The sequence below is a fragment of the Natrix helvetica genome, assembly GCF_964273705.1.
Source record: "Natrix helvetica genome assembly, chromosome: 2".
Taxonomy (NCBI): domain Eukaryota; kingdom Metazoa; phylum Chordata; class Lepidosauria; order Squamata; family Natricidae; genus Natrix; species Natrix helvetica.
This window is the reverse complement of record NC_138552.1, coordinates 297,639,238-297,654,158: the sequence shown is the minus strand read 5'-3', so window position 1 is coordinate 297,654,158 and position 14,921 is coordinate 297,639,238. Positions and strand designations below refer to the sequence as shown.

General features: G+C 48.4%; 1 protein-coding gene across 1 annotated transcript; it reads right to left on the bottom strand.

The window, feature by feature from the left end:
- Positions 1-2,704: 2,704 nt before the first annotated feature.
- Positions 2,705-14,504, bottom strand: LOC309387980 (dehydrogenase/reductase SDR family member 13-like; the record flags this gene model as incomplete). The annotated part of the gene is made up of 5 exons (XM_081944931.1): positions 2,705-3,743; positions 4,255-4,566; positions 7,052-7,175; positions 10,389-10,507; positions 14,369-14,504. 5 exons carry the CDS (start codon positions 14,502-14,504, stop codon positions 3,484-3,486), a joined length of 951 nt encoding a protein of 316 aa, XP_081801057.1. The 3' UTR covers positions 2,705-3,483.
- Between the last annotated feature and the right edge of the window lie 417 nt (positions 14,505-14,921).

Sequence of the window (14,921 nt, the reverse complement as noted above, 5' to 3'; positions counted from 1 at the left end):
CCCTCCGCTCCCTGGCACCTGGGGCGAGGCTGGAAACACCCCCGCCGGCTGCCGCTGAGTCTGGGGGATTCCAGCAAGCTGCCCTGCGGCAGGAGACTCCTCCAGGGCCCCCTGGGCTCCTGAACGGAGCCCACCAGGGAGACGAGCAGCGGACAACACGTCCGTCACCTACAGGAACCGGAAGTGATCTCTGCAAGGTTGATATTCTTAACATCTATGTTAGAAGGCCTCCAAGGTCCGTTCCAACTAGAAATGGGAAGACCTGGAAAAATTGGGTGACTCGTGGCCAATCACAAGGAGGCAGTGATTTTCTAGTCCCACTTTAGACATGAAACCATGCTGTGTGACTTTGGGGCAGTCACTAGGGGACAGTGAGTTCTAATCCCACTTTAGGCATGAAAGCCAGCTGGGTGTCCTTGGGCTAATCACCAGGTGGCAGTGAGTTTTAGTCCTACCTGCAAACAGAAACAGAATGACTGTGGCAAAGTAAAGGTAGTCCCAACAGTTGCCCTGGGTGCAATCCCAACACATGTGGAGCACCACTTGAGGTCCATTGTCAATGACAGAATCCCTATCAGTCAATTGCAAAAGGCAGCGTGACTCAAAATAGGTTCCATTCTGTGACAAGACCGTCATCACCATCAAACACCCACACCTGCCTCTCCCAGGTCCTTGGGAAGGCCTCGAGCGGTAGATAAAATGCCAAATCCAGTCTGAACATGTGGCTGACTGTGCAACCAACCCAAACTCCATCTTCGTCCCTTCCCGTCTTATGTGGTCAGTCCTAGCAGCCTCTCGCTGAATTGTGGCCCACCAGCTGCCAGTGGAGGGGTGGCAGACTCGGATAATGAGGAGGCTGGGAAAGAACTTGGGCCAGTGCTGGAGCCTGGGGAAGGCTGTGATGGATGCTCTACGTCGGAGTCAGGGCTGTCTGACATTTCCCAGCCACTGAAGAGGCAGCTGCCTTTGGAAGCTGAGATAAGTGGGGAGGAAGAACAGCTGTTCCAGATGCATGTATGCGCAGAACAGATAGGCGAGCAACGGAGGATGAGGAGGCGACCCAGGAAGCAAAGCACACATGGATGCTGGATGGCCCCTCCCTGGCTGGGGAATAAATAGAAGGAAAGGGGAGCGATTGTTATAGGAGACAACAGCTCGTATTTCTGAAGATTTTGCCCATTGTATTTCGTGCCACAAAGACTGCTTGCCAGAACTTAACTTGCAGCCTTTCAGCTGGGAGCTCATGGCCTTGCAATTATTGCAAGGAACTGAGACGGTCTGTTACTGCAGTGAACTCCTTGAAGGACTCTTGCCTGGACTTTTCGGTGGGTGAATAAAATTAATTCACAAGAGGTAAATAAAGAGGGGGGTTTCGTGACAAGGAGCCTGTTTCTTGTTTCTGCCAAGGCTGGGTCAGAACACACTGCCCGCTCAGCCTCTCAATTCCCTCCTCAGTGGCACAGTAGGTGGAAGTCTGTGCTCCTGCGTCACAATCTCAGACGAACAGACTCACAAACCAAGGGACCAAAATTCCCACCATGGAAAGGAGCCATTAATTACTATGGTCATAACAACTCCTGAAAGCAAAAGAAAGTTGGTTGGGTGAACAGCCCGGGACAGAAAGAAACCCTTCGCACAACATCCGTTGCTCATCTGGCAGCCTTGCGGCAACTTCTAAATAAGACCCAACGTTGAAGTGAGTGAGCGATGATGCAAAGGGAGTGTGTGTGTTTGCGTATACATCTGCATGCTTCATTTTACACCTGAATCCATTATCATTGGGTGGCTAATAGATTCAAATAGGAAATATTACGTAATGATCTTCGGTCTGTTCCCTGACTTGGTTAAAATAGTGTGCGTGCGTGTGTGTGTTGTTGTGCACATGAGAATACACAACTGGGGGGCTAATACATTCCAATGAAGAAAATTATATGTAGTCCTCGACGTACGACCACAGTTAAACCCAAAATTTCCATTGCTGAGCAAGGCAGTTGTTAAGTGAGTTTTGCCCCGTTTTACTACCTTTCTTGCTATAGTTGTTAAGTGAATCACTGCAATTGTTACGGTAGTCACATGGTTGTTAAGTGAATCTGGTTTTCTGGTTTTGTCAGGAGGCCGCAAAAGGGGATCACGTGACCCCAGGACACTGCAACCGTCGCAAATATAAGTCAATTGCCAAGCGTCACATGACTGTGTGGATGTTACAACGATCGTAACTGTGAAAAACTGTCATAAGTCACTTTTTTCAGTGCCGTTGTAACTTCAACGGTCACTAAACGAAAGGTCATAAAGCGAGGACTCCCTCTACCTTCACATGAAGAATATTAAAGAATGACTTTTCTGTCCTTTCCCCGAGTTGGTTAGAAGATGTGGGTGTAAATTGTGGAGCAATTGTGGGAAAGTTATTCCTGCTCTTTTATTCTTTTCTGGCTTCCGTATGGCAGAAAACCAGGTTGCCCACGGATAGCATCAGCAGTCCTCAAGGGGGGGGGCATAGCAGCAGGCACCCCCTGCCCCCACCCCAGCCATTCCAGAGCCTTGGATGGCACAGGGACAATCCTGCCCCCGTTCCAGGCCACGATAACCAGCTTTCCGGCTGCCAGGATCCTCCATTCCCAGGGAGAGAAAGACTTAGCTCAACCTTTCTGAACGAATCTTTCCTCCATCCTTTCATCATTTTTAATAATTCAGCGTGAAAATAATGCAGGATGAAAATAATTTTATTTATTTAGGGTGAAAAGTATTCACTTAGACTACTGGATTAGCAGGAATGCTCGTTTTCTACTGAAGAACAAAAGGACGTGATTTAAAGGAATATTTGGATCAGGTACCACCCCAGCATCGCTATGGATTAATCCAGTTGGCATCTCCTGGCCTCTTACATAAACCACTTTGGTCTACCCTGAAATTTTGGGGTCCCTAACCTTGGGAACCTTAAGATATGGATTCAGCTTCCAAAATTGCCCAATCAGCCATGCTCAGAGAGCACCAAGGATCTCACAGCCTCCTCCTGCTCCTTGTCTTGCCTTCAGATGCTTCCCCCATTCTCTCTGATAACCCCTCAAGTATTGGAAGACTGCTATCGTGTCATCCCTCGTCCTTCTCTTCATTAGACAATCCCAGTTCCTGCAACTGTTCTTCATATGATTTAGCCTTCTCCAGTCCCTTAATCATCTTGGTTGCTCTTCTCTGCACTCTTTCCAGAGTCTCCACCTCTTTTTTTACATCGTGGCGACCAAACCTGGATGCAGTATTCCAAGTGTGGCCTTACCAAGGCATTATAAAGTGGTATTAATACTTCACATGATCTTGATTCTATCCCACACTTTAGGCAGCCTAGAACTGTGTTGGCTTTTCAGCCCTGGACTAATTGTAGAGGTATCTAATGTGATTTTGGGGTGATTTTGTGTCTGCTATTCCATGTGATTTTTTTCCTGCCTTCACCTCAGAAAAATTAAGGAGTCAAATTTAAAGTGGAAATATTTAGCTGGTCAGTCCCAGCAGCCTCTCGCTGAATTCCCAGAGCTTCTTGGCCAGCTGGTCATCACAGGCCAGTGGACTGGGCACCTTCGGCCGGCAGTCCACGAAATACCGCCCACTCAGCCTCTCGATGCCCTCCTCGGTGGCGCAGTAGATGGAGGTCTGAGCCCCAGCTTCACTATTTCGGACGAACAGTTTGGCGGACCAAACCAACCAAAGTGTCCACCAGGGATGGGAGCGAGTAATTTCGGTTTTAACCACTCCTGAAATCGAAGGCAGAGAGAACAGAGATGGATGGTGGGGAGATCCCAAATGCATAATAACTGTTTCCTACCGGCAACCATGACACTCTTTGGGCAACATGTTTCTTGCAGACATTTCATTACTCAACTAGGTAGCATCATCAGTGCTAAAAGGGAGGGGGTTTGCAGAGAGGAGGAGGAGATGTAAGAGAAGGAGGGGAAGAATAAGAGAAGGAGAAGGAGGAAGAGGCGGTGAAGAAGGGGGACAGAAGGAGCGGAAAATGCAGAAGAGGAATAAGAGACTGGGCCAAATCTCATCCCTGTCTTGGGCAGGGGGTTGGACTAGAAGACCTCCAACGGCCCTTCCACAATAAGATTCTAGGATTCTGGACTTTGGATGGTGGGAGACGCCTCCCTCCCCAGCTGAGATCGATGGAGGAAACTCCCGGGGTGGGTCTGCAGAGGGGTCGAGGGAGCTCCCAGTGGGAGAGAAATGCCTGGGGGGATTCCATGGAGCCGGACTCCCACTCACCTGGATGAACCGCGTAGCAGGTGACGTTGGTTCCTTCCAGCCGCTTGGCCAGCTCTCTCGCGTGGAGAATGTTGGCTAGTTTGCTGTTGCAGTAGGATTCTGCCCCCTTCATCATCCACTTGTTCGGTTTGTTGGTGGACTGAAAGTCAATCTTCCCAGAGGAGTGCGCACTTGAGGCCAGAATTACGATCCGGCTCGGGGCGCAGCGCTTCAGCCGGTCCAGGAGCAGGTGGGTCAGCAGGAAGTGGGCCAAGTGGTTGACCTGGAAGGCCTGGTCAAAGCCATCGGCAGTTTGGCCATGCTGAAAGACTCCTACCAGATAAATAAGCAGATTACAGGTAGTCCTTGGTGACAAGGTTCCACTTCCAAGTAATAAGTCCCCAGAATGAAAATTCCAAGGCTTCCGTATTTTATCAAAATCTCTTTATTAGGAACAGAGGTCTTGATTTAATTCTGGCTCTGACCAAACCCCAGAATTACACCCAGTGAAAAGCAAAAGTTGGAAACTTCCCTCCGAGTCACATTCTCCCATCAGCTCACAGTCCAACCGTCCAGTGACTCCACACTCCACCTTCAGCCAACTGCAGGCACCTTCTCAGTTCCCAGGGGAAAGAAGGCTGCCTAGCCATAACCCCCGCCCCACCCATCTCTGCAACCCCCCCTTCCTCCTGCTAGAATGTGGCGAGCGTGAAGCCTCCTTTGATCTCCTTACAGAATACCAAGAAAAAGCTTGGAGAAAGAGTAGGAAATAAACTATGATAAAACATGGCTAGATATATTTCAGCTTCAGGGTCGACACTTGGGTTACAATGGATCATTTCCTGATCATCCGAATTTGCAACAGATACCCAAAAGCAGTGGTGGGTTCCTACCGGTTCGGGCAAACCGGTAGTGGTTTGGAGGCCTGGGTTGCTGGAACTAGCAGTGACCCAGGCCTGCCACACCCCTGAACCAGTTCTCCGGGCGGCATTGTAGGTGCTGCCATCTTGTTTTTTGCTTCTGCGTAATCACATTTGAAACACTCAACAACTGGCCTGTATTTATGGTATTTTGCAGCATTCTTCAGTCATAGGACCAAAATATATGGTTAAAATTATCTGGCAGCATTGTTTTTCCCTGGGGGCGTGGAGCGACTCCGGAGCCCACCTGCGACCCCCTGTGGAAAACATAGGCGTGTGCACACACACTGCACAATTACAGCCCCGGAGAGCGGAGACTCTCAGAGGGAAGCCAGAGGCAATGGGGCAGCCAGGTCCGTCCCTCATCCTGGATCCTTCGTAAGGGCGGGAACTTGTTCTCATTCAGCCGGGCTTGTGCAGAGGCTTCCCTCTCTGGGCCTTAATTGTGCGGGGCATGCACCCGCCTATCTTTTCCATGATGTGGGGCCGCACCCGGAAGACAAGGAACGCGAGGGACACCTTCTGAAGAGGACCTATCCCCGAAGAGGACAGATGTGGTGGCATTGGTCTTGGAATGTTTTGCGGAGCTCCCCCAGGGAAAAACGCCGCGGAGGATGGCTTTTTAACCAGGCGGCTATCAGAGAGAAGAGGGCAGCATGTGCCTGTGGGCTTGTGCAACAGCTGAATCCTCGTCTCCTGCTCCTTCTTCTGCTGCTGCACAAGCCCACGTGGTGTGCGCTGCCCTCTTGTCTCTGACAGCTGCCTCGTTTCCAATTGAGGGGGGGAAGAAATCCATCTTTTCCATCCCTCTCCATGGATCCCCACCCAATTGGAAACGAGGCGGCTGTGAAAGACAAGGAGCGTGACTCGCAGAGCATGTACAAACAGCAGAAGAAGGAACAGGAGGGGAGTTCGGCTGTTTGAAAGCCCCGCGTGGAACCCCTTTCCTGTTCCTTATTTTTCTGTTTGTACATGCCGCGCGGGGCACGCTGTCTTGTCTTTCACAGCCGCCTTGTTTCTAATTGGGGCAGAGATCCATGGAGAGGGATGAAAAAGATGGATTTCTTCCCCCCCCCCCAATTGGAAACTAGGTGGCTGTCAAAGACAAGGGAGCACGATCCGCGTAGCTTGTTCAAACAGCAGAAGAAGGAACAGGAGGGGAGGATTTTTTGGACAAGTCCACAGGTGCGCGCTGCTCTCTCCTCTGACAGCCGCCTCGTTTCAATGAAGGGGGTGGGGAATCCATGCGATTTCCTCCCACTGCGATTTCCCACCCTGCCTCTGTGCGCGTGCCAGCCAAAACCTCCCAGAAGGCTTCTGCTGGTGGGCGGGAGGGAGGCCGGGGAGGGACTGTTCCAGTACCGGGCCTCTGGAAGCCCCGGTATGGGAAGGCACACTAAATTCTTTCAACTGGTATGCGCGTACCGGAGAGGACGGGCTGAAACCCACCTCTGGGTTAAGGCAACAGAATGTTTATGTCAGCTAAGTCAGTTTGATTTATAGTGAAGCCTAGAAAGCAGGAGGCTATGAGTTCAAATCCTGCCTTAGGCATGAAGGCCACCTGGGAGACATTTGGCCAATAACCAGCAGATGGGGAGTTCTGGTCCTGACTTAGGCACAAAAGCCAGCTGGGTGACTTGGCCCAATCTGTCTCTCTGCCCAACTCCCTCAAAGGGTTGTTGTTGTGAGGAAAATAGGAAGAGGAAAGAGTTTTGCATCTGTTTGATGCCTTGAGTAACTCGTAAAAATAAAAAGGCATTATATAAAAAACGAAAACCAAAAAGAGCTGCTCCTTGAGTTATGAACAAATCCCCGAAGGAACAGGAAATCCTGGAGAAGGCCACCATCTTCCCCCTTCCTCGCCCGGAGACCCTGGGGAGAGTCTGCTTTGTCCCCACCTGCGTTGTTGATGAGGATGTCCAGACGGGGCTCCGATTCTAAGAAGGTCTGCGCAAAAGCTCGCACGGAGTCCAGGCTGCCCAGATCAAGGATCATCAGGATCACCTCCGAGTTCCCACTTTCCTGAAAAAGGAGAGGAAGGAATCCTGAGCCTCGGGATCGAGTACGGCTTCCAAGGGGGATCCTGACTTACTCACCTGCTGCCTAGGTCTGCTCACCTCCCGTCAATCTCTCTGGGTGGTGCGTAATAAAACAATGCAGGCAATCCTTGACTTACAAGCATTCATTTAGGGACCATTCAGTTACAAAATGTACTGAAAAAGAGATTTACGACTGGACCTCACACTTATGACCATTGCATCATCCCCAGGGGTCACGTGATCAAAATTCAGACACTTGGCAACCAGCAAATATTTACCATGGTGGTGTGTCATGAAAGTCATGTGATCATCATCTCAAGAGGATTGTGACAAACCAAGTCAATGGGGGAAGCCGGGTTCACACAACAACCACATGATTGACAAAACAGCTGGAGTGATTTGCTTAATTAAGGGGCTGCCCCAAAGAAGAGGGGCTCAACTTATTCCGCAAAGCCCTTGAAGGCAGGGAAAGAAGCAACGGATGGGAACTGACCAAGCATGTGATCACCTTTTCTGTTCCGGAGCGCAAGCCACGTGATCCTGTCCACCATTAAAACCATCTTTCCAAGCAGCCTCCATGTCTCCAGTGTCTTTTTCCCCACTTGGAGCCGAACCCAGAAGGACATTTCTTTTAACAGAGGGAAGTAAGCTGGAACTCAGGAGGATTTCCTGACAGTGAGGACAATTAACCAGTGGAACTGTTTGCCACCAGAGGTTTTAAAGAAGGGAATGTTTTGGGGTCTCCTGCTCGAGCAGGGCTTGGACTAGGAGACCTCCAAGGTCTGTAGAGATTCTCCGTCCAACAGGTCCTGGTTGGCCCAAAGACGTTTCTCTTTTCATCCAAGAAGCTTCTTCAGCTCTTACTGGGTGGAGGGGAAGGGAAGGGTTTATATTTGCAGAGGAAAAAGCTATGATTGGCTGCTGTGGGTGTAAAGAGGGAGTTTCCCTTTTTTTTGTGGGCTCTGAATGCTGTTTATATTTACCTCACGATGTTCCTGTGTTGCTGACTATCTTGTCTGCTGTAGATCTAGATGTTAAACCTATTCATTTACTGTATATAAAACTACAAGCTCTGTCAGTGTCTCTGATTTCATTTGGACAGATGTTGTACAGCTGCCTGACGCAGATCCAACAGAACCACTTCCAGGAATGCGGCTGGCCTTCAATAGAACCAGGCCAGGCCAGGTGGGAATGGCCGAGAGTCCGCAATGGCTGCATCTGAGCAGTTCGGATACTGAATTTAGTAGCTGGAACAGTAAAATGTACAATGCGCCAGCTGATTGGTTGGGAGAATGCTGGCTCCTGCACTCTAAGCACTCTGAGGCAATCTAAGCTATGATTGGCTGCAGGGGTGAAAAGGGGGAGTTTCCCTTTTTCCCCGCCTCTTTTCTGTGGGCTCTGATGCTGTTTTTATTTACCTCACGATGTTCCTGTGTTGCTGAACTATCTTGTGTTCTTTCTTCTTCATGATGAAAAAGACTTATGCACATTTGAAATACGGGTAACTATCCGTCTATGTATCACCTATCATCACAAATTTCATTGTATTTATATTGTACAATGACAATAAAGACTATACTACTATCTTTCTCTTTCATATCTATCTATCTTTTCTTTCTTTCTCTTTCATATCAATCTTTCTTTCTCTTTCAGCTATCTATCTTTCTCTTTCACATCTATCTATCTATCAATCATCTATCTATCTATCTATCTATCTATCTATCTATCTATCCTTCTCTCTTTCTTTCTCTTTCATATCTATCTTTCTTTCTCTTTCTCTTTCTTTCTCTTTCATATCTATCTATCTTTCTTTTTCATATCAATCTATTTTTCTCTTTCACATCTATAATCTATCTTTCTCTTTCATATCTATGTCTGTCTGTCTGTTTATCTATCTATCTATCTATCTATCTATCTATCTATCCTATCTCTTTCATATCTATCTCTTTCATCTCTCAATCATCTTTTCCATCCATCCATTTTACACACACACACACACACTGAATATCGAATTACAACATCTATCCATTGAGACTCTATATTTAGCAATAGCATTTAAACATATATACCTGCTTCACAGTGCTTGACAGCCCTCTCTAAGTGGTTTACAGAGTCAGCCGACTGGCCCCAACCATCTGGCTCCTCATTTTACCAACCTCGGAAGGTTTTTATTATGGTTTTTCTCTAATATTTTATCTTGTCTATTGTATTGTCCACCTATTATATATACAGGTAGTCCTTGAGTTATACTAACAATTGAGCCCCAAACTTATCTTGCTAAGGGAGACAGCAGTTAAGTGGATTTGCCCTATTTTACAATCTTTCTTCCCACAGCTGTTAAATGAATCACTGCAATTGTTAAGTTAATAACATGGTTGTTAAGTGAATCCAGCTTCCCTATTGACTTCATTTGTCACAGGTCACAAAAGGTGATTGCATGACTCCAGGATACTGAAACCGTCATAAATGTGAGTCAGTTGCCAAGTATCTGAATTTTAATCCCGAGATCATCGGGATGCTGTAATGGTCATAAATCTGAAAAGCGGTCATAAGTGCCTTCAAGCTTTGAACAGTCACTAAATGAACTGTTGTAAATTGATGCTACAATGGTCATAAATGTGAAAAGCGGTCATAAGTGCCTTCAAACTTTGCAAAGCCACTAAATGAATGTTGCATGTTGAGGATTACCTATATAGCATCTATCCCATTCTGACTCTGTAGCACCAAATTATGGGAATTTTATCATGGTTTTACAATAACTTAATATTTTATCTCACCTATTGTACTGTCCAGTGATTTGATATACATGTATTTGTTGACACTTTATTTAAACACACATTTGCATTTGTACGTATAGTGTGTTTCATCTGTGTTGCATATCAGGATGGCATACCAGTGGCTGCTTGAAGCAGCAGCCAGGGTACCGGAATGGTGCTTTGGAGGGCTCGCCCGCCTGCCCACATTCCTTTCCTGTATTTAAGGCAACCGGTTGATTTGTGCATGTGCACGGTGGGTGTGCATGTGTGCACAGCGCGCATGCCCATGGTGGACAGCCCCTTCGCAGAGTACCGGTTTGGACGGGATCCAGAATTCATCACTGTGCCGTACACTAAGTAGATGAATAAAAGCCATCAAAAACCACCTGGATGCAGAAGAAATCGGAGGAACAGAGAGAACCGCACGACAGGCACTTTACCTGTCTGATGTCGTACATGGCAGATTCTCCTCTCGCTTTGTTGCGGCAGGCCAGAATGACGCGGGCGCCTCTCCGGGCCAGATCCACCGCTGTGGCCTTCCCTATCCCAGTATTTCCACCTAGGAAAGGCCAGAGAAAGGATTCACCAAGATCGCCCAGCAGGAGGGTGGGTGCATTTTTGTGCCTGCAGTTTTTGTGGTGTTACAAAGTGAAGCATTTGTCTGGCAGTATTTCTCAACCATGGAAATTTTAAGATGGGAGGACTACAACTCCCACAATTAAAAGAATGCAACATCTTAAAATTGCACAGGTGGAGAAATCCTGGTTCAGGGTAAGATTTTCACAACTGTTTCAGAGCAGTCTTACATCAATAAAGAATATGTTAAAATTATTCAGGTTTAATACAGTTAGTCCTTGACTTACAACCATTTATTTAGTGACTGTTTGAAGGTACAACAGCACAGGAAAAAATTTCCACAGGGTTTCAAACATATTCAAAAATATTCACGGCCACTGACTTGTTTTCCTGTTATAAGGTTTTATGCAATTCTGGCATACAACAATCCATGGGATGGTTTAAGTTCAGATCAGCATTCCTGGCTGAGATGCTTTGAGTCCTTGTGGTCTTTTCAAGGGCCACTTTGTAGCAAGATGGGTGGCAAATATGTTTAATAATAAAACATTTAAAAATGAAAAGGCATTTCAAAAAATGCAATTCTTCAGTCAGACCAGAAGATGGCGCAGGTCTCCCAACACTGGCTCTGCAGGATGTCAATTTATTAACAAAAGTTGCAAAACAACTTGAGGCCAATCATGAAGGCATGGATGAGAGACCCTCCTTTCTCTGTCTGATCCGGGGACAAATAGAGATACTTAGCAAGACACAAACAAAGCCAAGTTAATAGTGACCTATCCCTGCGTCCCCATTGTCACATGAGGGAAACTGCCTTGTATTTATGACAGTTGCAGTGTCCTGGTGTCATGTGTTCCACTTACAATATTAGACAACCCTGTATCAACAGTAGAGACCTTCAACCTCCTGGATTCCACCACCTCCAAGGACTTGAAATGGACACCTAACATTAGAGCCATCACTAAAAAGGCACAACAAAGAATGTTCTTCCTGCGCCAACTCACAAAGCTCAGACAGCCCAAGTATCTAGTGATCCAGTTCGGCAGAGTAATTATTATGGAGCCTGTCATTTGCACCTCAATAACTCTCTGGTTTGGCACAGCAGCCACGCAGGACAGGTGCAGACTTCAGCGGATAGTTAGGACTGCAGAAAAAAAATTGGTTTCTTACGATTTATCAATTGTTGTTTGTAACTTATGATTAATGATTGTAGCCATGATTATGACCTATGACTTATTACTTGCTGATTCTATTCCATTGCATTCAAAAGACACCTTGGAGGTCTTCTAGACCAACCCTCTGCTTCAGCAGGGAAGACTGTATATCATTACAGACAAACAGTTGTTCAGTCTCTTTTTGAAAGCCTCCAGTGATGGACCACCCACAACTTCTGAAGACAAGCTGTTCCATTGGCTGACGGCTCTCACCATTAGGAAGTTTCTCCTTAGTCCTAGGTTGCTTCTCCTCAGTTAGTTTCCATCCATTGTTTCTTGCCTTGTCTTTTGGTGCTTTGGAAAATAGATTAACCCCCTCATCTTTGTAAATATTGGAATCCTGCTATCATCTGACAAGATCATGTTAATACCAGTTTATAATGCCTTGGTAAGGCCATGCATGGAATATTTGCATCCAGTTCTGGTTGTCAGATGTGAAAGAGATGCGGAGAATCCAGAAAGAGTGCAGAGAAGAGCAAGAAAGAGGATTAGGGGACTGGAGACTAAAACATACGATGAACGGTTGTAGGAACTGGGTACGTCTAGTTTAATGAAAAGAAGGACATGGGGAGACAGGATAGCAATGTTTCAATATCTCAGGGGTTGCCACAAAGAAGAGGGAGTCAAACTATTCTCCAAGGCACCTGAGGGTAGAACAAGAAGCAATGGGTGGAAACTAATCAAGGAGAGAAGCAACTTAGAACTGAGGAGAAATTTCCTGACAGTGAGAACAATTAATCGGTGGAACAGAAGTTGCCTCCAGAAGTTGTGAATGCCCCAACACTGGAAGTCTTTAAGAAGATTTTGGATAGCCATTTGTCTGGAACAGTATAGGGTTTCCTGCCTAGGCAGGGGGTTGAACTAGAAGACCTCCTTCCAACTCCGCTATTCTATTCTATTTATTCTATTCATGTTGTACCAAAAGTGCTTTTTTCAAGAGGGAATTGGACTTTCTGTTTTTTTTCTTTGAAGATGTTTTGCTTCTCATCCAAGAAGCTTCTCCAGCTCTGACTGGATGGTGGGGAATGGAAGGATTTATACTCCTTCCAGACAGCTGGACATTGGTATTCTTTTAGGAGGTTGTTAAGGTCACCCTGAGGTTTCTCTGTGTCCTTCTTGGAACTGCTGAAAGGACTGAGTTGTAGACTGGAGATAGATGAGTTTGTATCCCTCCCTCCCCCTCCATTGAGAGAGGGCTGTTCAAATTTCACATAGAGGGGCCTCTTGGACCCCTCTTTCAAAGCAGCAGTCCTCTCTGTCCAAAAGGTGGACTTGGCTGTCTTCAAAAGAGGGATTTTGTCCTTTAAATGCAGTTGGAAGTGCCGAGTCTTGTGCTGATGTGTTTGTTCTGCTACGTTGTGCCATGCGTTTATGAAGTGGTGGCTTTGTTTCGCCAGTGTACAGATCCCCACATGGCTCACTGCACTGGACTACATATACCATGTGGCTCAGTTTGTGTCTGGGTGTTTTATCCCTGGCGTGGTTACGACATCACCTATCTCCCATCGACTGAGTTCCAGTCCTACCTCTTAGCATCAATGTTAAACGGTGTCCAATTTCCTAGCCTTCCCAGCTCCTCCCATCTCCCTTCCAGGACTGAATGGGCTTTTCTGCATGTTTGGCTTCTTCCCTGAATTGCTCCCAGCTTCTCTCCGTGGCGGGGGGGGGGGGGGGGGGGGGGGGGAAGGAGACAGGACTGCAGCCTGTGGGGCAGCCGAAGCAGAGCCAGGGACTAAGAGAAGTGACCCTTGCCCCATGAGCCCCAGGCAGCCTGAAAAGCCGGTCTGGCTATTCCCCAAAGTCCCTGAAGGCAGGACAAGAATCCAATCAAACCAATCAAGGAGAGGAGCAACCTTGAACTAAAGAGAAACTTCCTGACAGTGAAAACAATTAGTCAGTGGAACAGCTGGCCACCAGAAGTCCTGGGTGCTTCATCACTGGAGGCTTTTAAAGAAGACACTGGACGCCATTTGTCTGGAAGAGTCAGAGTGTCCAACTTGGGAACTTTAAGACTTGTGGACTTCAGCTCCCCGAATTCCCCCTCCCCACACAGATTGGATAACCCTGGTATAGGGTCTCCTGCTGGAGCAGGAGGGTTGGACTAGAGGACCTCAAAGGTCCCTTCGGACTCTCTTGTTCTGGTCGTCCTTCCGAGGCTCCCCCTGGCTGGTCCAAGCGCGGGTCTCCGGCAGCCCAGCCCTACTTTCCCCCCTGCTCTTCCGCACCCCTTCCTCCCTCCCTCCCTTCCTTCCTCCCTGGCCGAGGTCCGAGGAAGCCTCGGGGACGGCCGGCATGTGCGGAGCCTCCCGGGTCAGCCCTGACCTGCTTTGTTCCCGAGGGGCTTTTTGGGGCTGAACTTTCTCGGTTGCGCCTGAAGCGCCTTTGGGTCAAGCTGGACCAGGATGGGGCAGAAACTCCGCGGAGAAACCTGGGTTGGGGTCGACTTTCCACTGGCGTCTCTCTGGGACCTTCGCGCTGCGCTTTTGCTCCGGGACTTTTGCGCGGAGCCCCTGAGGTGGGAGGGGGGCTTATGGAAGGAAGAGAGAGAAGGGGAAAAAAAAGAGAGAAAGGAAAAAAAGGAAGGAAGGAAGAAAGAAAGGCACTGCCCCCACCGCCCCCCCCCCCCAGCTGACCTGTGATGAGCACCGTCTTGCCCCGCAGGCTGACCGCGTTCCGGCACCGTGTGGCCGCCACGAAGTTGTAGTAAATCAGCGCGTAGAGCCCCAGCAGCAGCGCCATGCCTGCACCCAGCGCCCCCGCCACCTCCATGGCCCGATCCCCTCTGGCCCCGCACCCCCCACCGCTTCCCTTTTACCCACACCGCCCCCGCCCCTGCCCCGCCCCTGCCTGGGACAACCACCGCCGCTCGTGGCTCTGCCAACCTCTCGCCCTCCCCTCGTCCCCTCATTCTGGCCTCTCCTCATGGTCTTCCGTCCTGCGTCCAAAGGGGGGGGGTCCCTGGCCACCCGTAGCCGGTTGCTCCTTCGCCCTCCACTCGTCCCCTCTTGGGGAGGGAGGCAGGGAAGGAAGGAAGGAAGGAAGGAGAAAGAGAGAGGGGTGGAAGGAAGCAAAGAAAGAAGGAAAGAAGGTGATAGGAATAAGAAGGAAAGGGGAGGAAGGAAAGGAAAGAAGGAACGAGATGAGGAGGAGGAGGAGGAGACAGAGAGAGGGATGAAGTGAAGGAAG